A 12,896-nucleotide genomic window follows, 5' to 3' on the forward strand; every position below is an offset into this window, starting at 1 on the left:
TCAGTTGGACAAATGCAATGCAGCAAATACCGTTAGCATTGATTGAATCGGTTCAATCTTGGCCCACCCTATGTTTTGACATTAAAGTACCATTGTCTATAAGTGTCTGTGTCCGTTAACACTCTCCAAACAAGAAAGAGAAACAAAATGTGAGTTAACATACTACAGTATTTGCAAAAGATCTTTCAATCACTAAGGTGACTGAATATACTGCTTGTTGTACCAGGAGAAATAGCATCAAAGGGCAGATGGTTTGCACAGTTTTCACTTATGGTTGAAGCATATTGACAGAATTTCTGTATTTCACTCTCAGTGCTTGAAGTAGGCACCAGATAGTATAAAGAGCATCATTCGAATTTCAATGAATAGTAATTGCGCTTGCAGGGATATTTGGTGTGGCCAATTCGGAGGCATTTGATCAGTTCTGCAAAGCTAACCAGACAAGAACCTTTGCTTTCAAGCTCTCTGACTTTTGCTGCTTTGAAGTTGAGGTGCAAAATCAATTGAACACATGTGCCAAGTAAATTAAGTTGTTTGGAGCTTTCGCTTAAATGACTAAAAGGTTTGATAGCAAATATGCGGACTGCATTCTTTTTTTCCTAAAAATATCATAATAGAACCCTTCTATAAATTGAACAATTTTAGGAATAACAATGTTGTAGTATTTTTCTTCCAGCTAGCTGTTCTGCACTTTGACACATTAACTTAAAATGAATATACAATTTTACTGTAAATGCCTAGCTTTTTGCATTTTTGCTGCCACCTCTTATTTCAACAGTTAGGATTTTTTTTCCATCATCCGGGGGCTAGATGTTCTCTACGTAGGAATAAGATGATCATAGGGATATCACCATAATATTTGAGTAAAATACAGATTACTTATTGCCAGTGGAAAGACAGAAGCAGTGCCCGTGATAATACTCAGTGTGAATATTATTTAAGGGAAACTCATGTCTACATGTGTGCAATATCCTCTGGATGACCTTTTCCACATCCCCAGCACCTCATTTCATTAGCCACTGAGGACAATTAGAAGTAGAAACTTGACCATAACTAATTTAATGGCTCTTAGGTTCTCTGGAAAGAATTCAGCCACAAAAGTTAGTTATGGGTAACATTATTATAACTATTAAGTATTTTTTTCCTAACAGAGGCATGTGGCATGTGACAGCAATGGGGATGAGCAGGAAAAAAAGCAACTTCATCAGTGCAGAAAAGAATCACTAAGACGGAAGAAAGTCTAAGCTCTTTACCCGATGCTCCTTTGCATATAAATGAGAGATTAGGCAGAAACTATATCTTACTGTCCGATAGAATACATATGCCTAATTACAATATATTCATAAAGTGAGAGTGTAATTTCCACAAAGGAGATTACAAACGAAGCACAAGGTCAGAAAAAGCCCTTTCTGTACTTGGCATACCTATTAGGATGATGATGCTGATGCTGCACAGAAAATTACTTCTGCTCATTGGTTCTCCTTAGAGAGTATGTCTCTTCATTCTTAGTATGAAGCTAATTGGGAGAAGAATAAGTGTTGATGAATACACCTGAAAAATGAAAATGGGACAGCGGAAATCAAAGTTGTGTTCTTCAAACACAATGCCCAAATGAATGTCTGATCAGGCTATAATACAACAAGTACAACTTACTGTAAGATGTTGATGTTTGATGCGCTTTTGTATCTTCAGTTTAACTTTCAGTCGAAAAAATGTCTAGCCGTACTGAAATAGGATTCCCTAGTGTTAAAGCAGGTCTCATATTAGAAATTATTATAGTGCGTTGTAATTTGTTTTTCTTTTTAATTTGAAGATACTGGTTTTGGGGTGTAATTGTGTGTTATTTTTGGATGACCCCACAAAATAATAGTAGGAATAATAATAATAATAATAATCATAGAATTATTGTGCCTTGTAATGTATGAAACTAAAAAAAGTAAAAGCAATGTAGTGCCATACGCAATCATTTTCATTAATATTAAAATGTTATAGAAAAATGACCAATGATGAAAATTGATATTACATCCCCAAAAAACACAATTCATAACAAACTCAAATCTATTTAAGTAACCAGAAAGATATTGTTAGCAATTAAGATTTCTCAGATTACTGCAATGTATTAAATTCCCTACGATATGCCATCATATCACTATAAATTTATATGATTTATTGATTGATAGATTCTGCAGTCAGCTATATTTCCTTTGCAACTGAACTGAAAAAAAGTCTTCAACTCGGCCACAAACCTGCAATGGGGCATTGCAATGGGGCATTGCAGGTTTGTGGGGTTAGGGTTAGTCAAGTTTTGTTTGACACAAAAGCACAGCTGTGCATACATACAGAAATATTAATATTAATTCACGCAATGAGACTTGCACATATAGACGCGCATGGTGATGAATGAAAACCATGCAGTTAATCACACGACCCAGCGGGACTTCCTCGTGAGAGGAATTTTAATTTATCAATCTTCTCCAAATCAAATGTCAGTAAGGAGGTCACTGAAATTCCTTGTCCATTCATTAGCATGTGAATAAGCAAAAGCTCTTATTTCTGGTAATGTTCAGTGCAGTCTTTTCATTAAAATTTTAATGGAAATCGATTATATCTTTCCATTCTCGCAGGTGCTCAAACAGCATTACATTACGTGTAATAATCTGAAAAGCCAGCAAAGTTAGAGATATTACTGTTTCAATTCTGTCAAATGTACAAAGTACAGTAGAGTTGAGAATAATGGTGATTTAAATTAGTAGAGCTGTGAAAGGGAAACCTGGAATAAAATGTATCGAAATGCCATCACAAAATGTTCAAGATTTCTAAAATGACTGATTCCATAATTTCAAAATATTGAATAAAATTAGACTTTGTCCTTTCAACAATATATGAAAAAGGAGCTTCTAAATAAATCCGCATCAGTCTAGATAGCATGCAAATGGGGATTAAAACAAGAGAATGAAAGGATACATTCATAAGAATGCTGCAGTAAATGTCAGTGTTTTCAGCCCTGATTTGCTTTTTAAAAGAACTGACAGTTTGGTAGACCTCAGGTATTCAGGGAGTTTGTTCCACAGATGAGGAGTCAAACATTGTTATTGCTGCTTCAGAGGTTGAGGTGAGGTTATAATCATGCCAATAAGGAGCACAGTAACTGCAACAACAGGCCAGAAACAAACTAGTGCACAACCTGTTCCAACACGGTCGTACTTAAAGCGGAAGTCAACCCAATCATTTATTTTTCAAAAATATGTTCAAATGCAGGACCACTAGTTTAAGCATGGTATTCTGATTAATATTGCATTTGTGGAATATGAGTTAAGCAGCAAAATCCAACCGTTTTAGCCATCTCAGGTGGCGGCCATTTTGTCACTTCTGTCGACTGAAAATGGCATCACAGAAGCTCAGGGCTCAGATCACGACCAATCATGGCTGAGCTTCAGAAGGTCAGACATGATTGCTCGGTGCCTCAGCCTTGAATAACTGCAATGTCATCTTCAGTCGCCAGAAGTGACAAAATGGCCGCCCCCGGAGATGGCTAAAAATGGGTGGTTTAACTCTCATTCCACAAACTCAATATTTAACAGAATGCCCTTTTTCAACTTGTGAGCCTGCGTAGAACATATTCTTGAAACAAATATGTTTGGGTTGACTTTCCCTTTAAAGGCAGTTGGTGTTGACAAGATTGCTTTAGCGATTGCCTCAGTGGATAGGTGTGAGTCATGTGCTGGAGCCTGGGCTTCTCTTTTCTTGTGTACAGATATACTACGTACTATTGAGATTAATCAACAATCCCTCTTCTCTGTCCCTATTTCATCTGACCTCTCTCTTCTGTGCTAAGGCGTCTGATCTAGAGGGAATATTGGCATGGTAGTTGTTCCTTGATTGGCTGTGGAGGAGCAATCCATATCATGTGTGTCTATTGTGACCGTGTGGATCAGATTTCTGGAAGCCCCCAGATGGGCAGAAGCCATCAGGGGGGTTGGGGACAGTTGAATCAATTATGAAAACAAAACAAAAACAAACAAACAAAAAAAAACACATTTATATACATGGTACAACTAAGCTGTAATTTCTATGTACTGTAGCCCTTCATATTAATCAGTTCCCATGAAGTAACTGTCAGTTTCAAAAACGTTAAGTACATCACTCACTCTCATTTGATATTGCTTGATTGGTGTATAGTTGGCTTTGTTTATTCATTAAATAACTCCACATAAACAATAACTGGTTAATAAACACAGATTGAAATCGTTTGCAATAAACTAGCAATATATATATTGCTCCGTTTCTTCTATTCATCTGTGGAATAATTGATAATAATAAAATAATCAATTCTAGAAATATTCAATAGTGACAGCCCTTTTATATACAATTGTTTTATTAGTATTAGTATTTATTAGTATTAGTATGTTTTATTTTATATGTTTAATCGCATGACTTCCATTATTAACTCATGTTTAATACTCATGATGACGTATGGACAAAAAACCTTTTGCACCTTGCAGAAATATTGTTGTTCAGTCTCTTTTAGTTCATTGATACAATAGTTTTCTAGTAATACATAGAGTTATTTGAAGTTTAAAATACATTAATTTACAGGTAAGAATAGTGTAAAACACTGAGTAATTTATTTTTTATTGGGCTAAATGTACATATAATTACTCTGCGTCTAGGTGACATTACTGTTTCATGTTAGACAATTTCAGCTAATTTGGAACATAATGTGACACAGTTGTATTTTACTTTGCCAGTTAAGAGTAAAAGAAATGAAGATGAAGCAGCTCATGGACTCCTGCCAATTTTGTTGATTGAAACCTACGAGTGCCCACTAATGTATCTACTGTATTTATTATTGCAACATGTTAAAGTGACGCCTTTGCTGTATTCTTGTTACTGTATGCTTTTTGTCCTAAAAGTGCACTATATGATCTCAAAGCTGTTATTAGTATTGTGGTGAAGTTTTGAAAATATAGCCTCACTTCACCCTGCATCTCAAAGTAATGCCCCCAGCACACTAATGTGTGCATAGAGGCAGCTTCATTGTTAGCATGGCTTATTCATGATGGATTATTGCCAAACATGAAAACTTACCAGTTTGATTTTGTATTTCTTGGAATGTACAAGTAATTTAAAATATAAGCGAGTTGATCAATTTACAGTAGCTGACGACCCGATGAAAACAGTTTTGTTGGCAGTGGTTTTACAAGCCAGGTCACGCAGGACAACACCATTTATCCTTGATTTGCCCAATTACTTCTTCGTAACTTTTGTTGCCAACTAGAGTTAAATAATCAACCCTAAAAACAAAAATAGTCTCCTCTTGCAAGAGTCTAAGATTCTACTGTAAGGTTATTCAGATAATTTTAACATCTATGACAAAAAGTGTGAGTGCGTTTTAAACTGCATCCTCCACCTTTAACAATTTGTTGTAAACTTGCAAATATATTCAGGCAAGGTAGTCACAGTCCCACTGGTAAACAGGAAAGGACACACATAAGGGTGGTATTTTTTTACAAGACCATCTGCCTTAGAGTTAATGCTAGCCTATTTATTTGAATGTCATAATGAAGAGATCATCACGATATTTTTGAATTTATTCGCCGGCATATTAGTCTAGAATCTCCAAAGTTAGCAAACATGTTGTTTTCGAAATGCTTTTCTCAAGATATTCCATTCCAGAAATGTGACCTACAATATATAATAGTGGCCCCGGGCAGTGTAATATCTCGGATGATTCATAAGTGTGACATAGGGTCAAAGTAGAAGAAGGCGCAATGTTTTGTGACACACTGTTAATCTGTCATATGTATTACTGTGGGTTTTGCATGACATTATCAGTTCGCTCATCATTTGGTACTACTGACCTTCATGTTGCATTTTGGGAGCCTCTACTTCTGGAGGGCACATTTATCATGATTACTTAGGTCTCTAGTTTGTCTAAATGAAGACAATTGTGTTGAATTTACAAAGCAATATATTAGCCCGTACTTTGTCTCTGACAATTGTGTGGGGATTAGGTTGTCCATACTCAGATATGGAAAGGTTGTGCTGTCAGCTCTGCACAAAAAAGTGTCACATATAAAGAACATATGTGCAAAACTCTAATTCAATTTTTAAACAACTTTTCAGGGTTTTCCATTTTCATTCTAAGTTGAAGGCAAAATATATATATTTTTTTTTTTCTGAAAGTTTACCCACCAGAACACAAAACCACAACAAATACAGTGTATGAGCTCCCTCTTATCTTAATCAGTTATTCTAATAATGGTATCCACGGTCTTGTTTTTTGTTAATTTATTTCACCACAGGAGTCACTGATGGTGTAGTGGTACACACGCCTGAGTTGTGTGCGGGCAGCGTGGGATCGGTTCCCGCTCAGTGACGGTGTCTGTGTGTCCCCTGCGACTGGCTGGCAACCAGTTCAGGGTGTAGTCTGCCTTTTTTGCCCATTGTCAGCTGGGATAGGCTCCAGCACCTCAACGCGACCCTGTACAGGATAAGCAGTTTGGAAGAGGAGATGTGACACATATTTCACCACAGGTGCATGTCTGTAAGTGTGTAGCAACTACACTTTTAAAGCTATGAAAAATTCCATCTTACCAGTGTTGTACCATTTGGCTGAATGTCAGTGGAATGTAACTTTATAATTCAGATTGTCACTTTGGCGATGACATCAATAAACAATAAACACCATTGACCCTATTTTATTAGTCGTCATACATGCCATAAATTTGTGTCCACATGATGTGAAAGGCTTTGGTTCATGAGCTATTCTCCATTTGCTTAAATTGACCTTGAGTGGGTTTTTTTTTCTGACAGTCTAATCTTGCTCATTTCCTGATTGTAGATTGTGTCAATGACATGCGTACATTTCCACTGTGTTTTTGACTAATCTTAACATTGTGAAAGGGATTCCCTTACCATCTAAAGGATGACGTGATCATCTGATTTTGTTGTCCTGAAATAAAAAAATGACCCAGCTGTAGGCGGAAGGCGATAAACGGACGGCTAATTTTTTGTAAAATGCCCACCTCTTCTTATTAGCTTTCCATCATTACTTTATGAGGCTAAATAATTCTTTCACACATCAGAACTCATAAAATACAATTATAAACTGTTATCATATGTTTTTAATTTCTTATTTAGTATATTATTCCTCCACTAGTTTAATGTCAGGCAACGAACACAATCTGCAAGTTTCAAAAATTGGTGGTAGTAGAAAATGACACAAATATGAATACCCATATTTAAAACATTTATTGCAGTAGCTGTATACCTGTATAGAAGTAACAAGGATTAACTGTTTCAATATCCGTGATGTCAAACACCCTCACAAGTGGCACGTACCGCTATAAGCAAATCACTCCATCCTACTTAACTTCTTTATATTGTGACATGAAAGTGCTTCACAAACCAAGTATTTTATGCACCCAAAAAAATCAACAAAATAAAATACACAAAATGACGTTATTTTCAAAAGCTATATCGTTAAGCATGCTGTTCCATTGTGATTTTGCCATGCATGCTGTGGAAGAAAAACAAACCTTTTCAGACAGTGGAATGATGTATGAGCGTTCTCTGCACATGCCTTTATATAGTTGTAATAAACCTGCAAAGTAATTTTTCATTTGAATATTCGTGTAGTTATGACTCCGAATTGGGCAAACAGCCAGTGCATAAGGCATTTAATTTTCAGACGGGACAATTGTTGTGGCCAACATTTTGTCATTAATGGATAAGAATAGTTTTTAAAGTAAAGTCACGAAGGCACAGCGATTGAAATACTATCTTAACTGTTTTTTGTTTTCTGACGTGGAAAATAATACTCCATCTGGAAATAATATATATGTACATATGTCACTGAATTCGAAATACTACTGCAGGATTGTAATGTGTTGAAACACAATCTGAATCAAATCTATACAGCAATAAGATCAACATCAGATAAAACATTTAGTCATTTACAAATATATTGCTATCCAATTGTACTGAACACTTTCAAAATCAGTTTATAGTTTCATAGTGTTTTGCTTTTATAATGCACATATTGAGCACTGACATCCTTCATACATCTTTTTTTTTGTTTGTTCAAAAAAAGATTATCTGTGATTGTATAGTGTTTCAGTAATATGTGGCATATGAGAAATAATGAGCATATGGTTAATAACTTCGTTTTCAAAAGCAAACGTGTGATTTTAAAAAGGGGTGCGGGTGAGATTAACGGCAGACGTGTTACAGATCACTGTCCAGCTAAAAATCCAAATCCTGATGACTACAGCAGTGATTACAGCAGTGACCTCTCCAAATCACTGTAGTTATTACAGATACATGACAGTGGTTGATAAGTCTTATTTACAAACACACAATGACATGAATTAATGAACGAATGAATGAATAAACAAGTGTCCACGTACAGTCTTTTAAGAACATTGCCTTCTAAAATGTAATTCCATTTCTTTGATTGTGTCGAATAATATAGTTGAGAACACCTCAATAGCAACCACGTTACATATTTATATTTATATATATATATATATATATATATATCAGTCTGCCATGATAGGTTGTTTTTTTTAAGTAATGTCTTTTCGTTTTCCCCTCATTAGATGTCCTTCCTCTGCAAATCAATGAAGGATAATATTTCAGTCCATGAAGTTTCAATAAAAATAAAGAGATACATCCTTAGAATTGTTGACTTGGAGGGAACACTGCATAAGCACTTTAGTTTTTTGCCGTATATTGTACACGTGGCTACCACAATGCAGAAGCATTAGCAGAAGTGGTAAGTGACGATGAAAGGAAGAAATCAACAAAAACAAGCAATAGCTCAGGTATGTTCTTTTGTCTGTTTGTGTTATCACAACACATGACAGAAGTCCATTTTAAAGCTGCTGGTCCTTCGGGCTGTCTGGGCAGGACGTTGTTTGGCAGGACTTCAAACTTACCAAAGGAATATCAGCCATGCCACTGCTTGTGAAGTGTCCCTCTTCACTTCCAAATTGCTTCCTGTCACCAAAATGCTCTGACTGGCCATTCTCATTTTTCCATGTTCTAGTCAAGGTATGTCCATTGAGAAGTTTATCCTTGGGACCCCACTCCCTCTGAGACCCAAAACTGGACACGGGGGACTTGTGCTGTTGGTAGGATGACAAAGTCGGGGGCATCCAGCAGTTGTCTGAATGTCCCAGGACGAGGCATTCCTGTGTGCACATCTCTGATGCCTCCATGAGGCCACGTGGTCCCAGGGGACCGTCTGAGGAGATGGAAAAAGGAAAGCAGGTCAGTACAGCATACTGTATTTAAAAGACAAACTTGTTGTACAGTCAATGCAAAGGTGAGTGACAAGGGAAAGTGAGTAACCCTTTCAGACTTTTGTGCTTGCAGCAGAATCGACTGAATCTCCACACTAAATATGGCACACAAGAATACAAAGCAAGGTCCATAAAGGGATGGTTGGGAGGGTTTAGTGTCATGACCTCAAGGCCAACAAACATACATATGAACTTGACCAGAGACCTCCGATCTCACCAATGATGAAGAATATAGCCAAAGTAATATTGGACAAAATATTTGCAGGATGAAGCTGTTGTTCAAAGCAAAGGAACACGAGCCATTTTTCATTAAGGGGTAAAGGCAGGTTGTCCTCAATATGCCATCACACATACTCAATAAGTTAAACTAGATGATGCAAATAAAAAGGTGCAGGTGCATTTTTTTGTTTTTGTTCTTCGAAAGGTATTTGATACAGTTCATCATAATATTCTGCAGTCTAAGTTTGGTCCATTTACACTTTCCCAGTCTACTTCTAATTGGTTTAAATCCAATCTCACCAACCAATCTCAATGTGTTAAAATGCCTAATACAAATCTACTTGCAAAGACCTTGTCACATAAAGTCTGACATTTTCATTTCAGAAAATCCAAACTATAAATGAATATAAGTACTTGTTCGATAGCATTCTCACTTTTAAAGTGGGAAGTAACCCAAACATGATTTTTTCTTAGAATATGTTCTATGTAGGCCCACTAGTTGAAATACAGCATTCTGATTAATATTGCGTTTGTGGAATATAAATTAAGCAGCCAAAGGCACCCAATTTTAGCCATCTCGAGGGAAGGGGGGGGCTCCATTTTGTCAATTCTGTCGACTGAAGATGACATCGAAGTAGCTCAGGGCTCAGATAACGACCAATCACGGCTCACCTAATCTCATACAGGTCATTCAAACATTGTTTTAAAGAACTGGTTAATTGACAACCAAATTTGTCAACATTAATACCTTTTGGGTTATTAGTCATGTGTATTCTGTTGTTTTTAAAGATTGCGTTTGTATTTTGCTTTTATTTTGCTCTCCCTTTAAACTGTTATTAGTTGTTGTTGCTTTACATTAGACATGTACCTTATGGCAGGGGGCCTACCAATGGAAATCTCTTGGCTATAAATGGGTGCATTTTTAATGTACAGTACATTGTCCCTCTATAACAAATAAAGCGAAATGAATAAAACTCTAAAAGACAGATTTTTCCCAGTGTCAATACTCAGGCCCGAGAAGCACTGTCTTAAGTATATGAGATGAATGCTCCCGAATAGAAATTGTCTTGGTAAAGGGTTACATACTCTCAAATCTTGTTCCCCCAAAATATTTCAAAAGATGGCTGAAGGGAAATAAGATCATAACAGGGGGCACCTTTATCTACCTCATTACTGCCTTGGAAAAGATACCAGGATGAACATGGACCTCAAACACATGCATCATGTGATCTTAATATATTTTCATCTTAATATACTTTATAGAGAGGCTTGAAAACTGTAATCATTGTTTTCCTCCTTTGTGATTGGTTTGTATTTTTCTAAAGAAGCAGACATTTTTTTTGCTTGTCAGGCACAAAAAGTAATGATTTCTTCTGTTTATGTCCTAGACAGAAAAATAAAATTATTTGTCCTAATCTGTCCCACGCTGCCCGCACACAACTCAGGCGTGTGTACCACTACACTATGCAGAAGATTGGGAATGTTTATTCTGTTGCATGTTATATGCAACACTATTGGCATGTTATATGCAACATTATTGGCAGGTACCAACATTGCATTGCATTAAGGATATTACATGAACTATACATTTTTTTAAGAAATGCAAAGAAATTTGGGGATTCATAGACCACAAAAAGCTGACAAAAACATCGACACCAAAAAAAGATGAAAATGTTTTGGAATGCTAATGGCGGCACATGCGCGATTCACATCAGTATTTCCTTTCCTGAAGGAAATCAAAAGTCACATTCCTTTATTATTGTTGATGTTGTTTGTAATGTAGCACTGTGCACAATGTTGCACCATTTGTGGATGCATTTGATTTTGTGTGTTCTGCTTTAGCTCCAGGCGGCACGGTGGACGACTGGTTAGCACGTCCGCCTCACAGTTCAGAGGTCGTTGGTTCGATCCCGGCCCCGGCCTCCCTGTGTGGAGTTTGCATGTTCTCCCCGTGCCAGGGTGGGTTTTCTCCGGGTACTCCGGTTTCCTCCCACATTCCAAAAACATGAATGGTAAGTTGATTCGACACTCTAAATTGCCCCCAGGTGTGATTGTGGGTGTGATTGTTGGTTTGTCTCTGTGTGCCCTGCGATTGGCTGGCAATCAATTCAGGATGTCCCCCGCCTCCTGCCCAAAGACAGCTGGAATAGGCTCCAGCACACCCGCGACCCTTGTTAGGATAAGTGGTATGGATAATGGATGGATGGATGCTTTAGCTCCTCCCACAACCTTAATTGATACAAACACAGGTGTGCTTGTTTCTTTTCCATGTAGGATTTCCTGAACTCTGTAAAGCATGCTTTTCTTACCTAGGTTTTGGACTTAATCAAAAATATCATTGTTTTCTACATGTTACTTTATGTTGTGATACAGTTCATTGAGTTCATAGAGTTTCAAACAGCTCATGAGAACAGACTCGGGTAAACTATGCTAAAACATTGAATTGACTTGATAGGGCCTGAATGTTTTTATTTGATCATCCATGTGTACAAAATTTGAATGAATGTATTTTGAGTCTTTCACAAGACCATCTACATCTGACAAAATATGTGAGGCCTTAACATGAAATTGTGGCTTTGAATCAATCTTATGGAACGTGATGGTAAGAAATCTGATGCCTGATGACTACTGTAAGGGAACATGGAGCCCATCATAATAATAGGAGGCCATAATTGGCACACAAAAATTCCAAGCAAGACACAAATTATCATTGTTGCGTGGATAACCACAGAAAGCAATAATCAATGACACCCATGAGATACCGAGATGAATTTCTTAAATGAGATGGTAGACAAGTGAGAATACATCAGGGGAGCTATTAGGGAAGAGAGATGGAAGGGGAAAGAAGAGTGTGCATGTATAGTACATAGTGTTCATTGTCAAGCATGATAACTTAGAGAATGCTCATTGTGTATGAGCATAATGATGTCTTTGTAGTTCTCACACATTAACCCGAGGATAAAAGATGTTGACTCAAAGTGTTTGTAGAACTACTGGATGTGTTATGATCACTTTATTGATTAAGATCATGCTGTATTTTGATTTTTAATTCAAATATTCCGTCATGTTTGTGACAGAGAACAAATATTGAGGTATTTTTCATATGATAAGAAATATGAAAAGTCACATGTAGTGGGCAGTAGAGGTTGATTAGAGTCCATCCATCCATCAATCCATCCATCCATTATCTATCCCGCTTATCCTCACAAGGGTCAAGGTCAAGTAGTTTTGTCATGACATAGATGGGTCTGTGTCGTTTTTTACTGGCACTAAGCAACTTTGAGGAGGATGGGAGCAACCCTGGCACATGAAAAAAATACAAATGTCCTGAATTGCTTTATGGCATACTCACTTCCTCCTTTCGCTATA

General features: G+C 36.9%; 1 protein-coding gene across 4 annotated transcripts in view; it reads right to left on the reverse strand.

The window, feature by feature from the left end:
* Window positions 1-7,252: 7,252 nt before the first annotated feature.
* pcdh9 (protocadherin 9) overlaps window positions 7,253-12,896 on the reverse strand; it is a 170,329-nt gene continuing 164,685 nt past the window's right edge. For all 4 annotated transcript variants that reach the window (XM_086026248.1, XM_086026246.1, XM_086026247.1 and 1 more), the window contains one exon: window positions 7,253-9,250. In XM_086026248.1, coding sequence (XP_085882374.1) covers window positions 8,880-9,250 — 371 coding nt within the window. In that variant the 3' untranslated portion in view covers window positions 7,253-8,879. The remainder of the gene's footprint in view (window positions 9,251-12,896) is intronic.

Source organism: Filicampus tigris, chromosome 3 (assembly GCF_054856515.1).
Source record: "Filicampus tigris isolate MCC_2025a chromosome 3, RoL_Ftig_1.0, whole genome shotgun sequence".
Taxonomy (NCBI): domain Eukaryota; kingdom Metazoa; phylum Chordata; class Actinopteri; order Syngnathiformes; family Syngnathidae; genus Filicampus; species Filicampus tigris.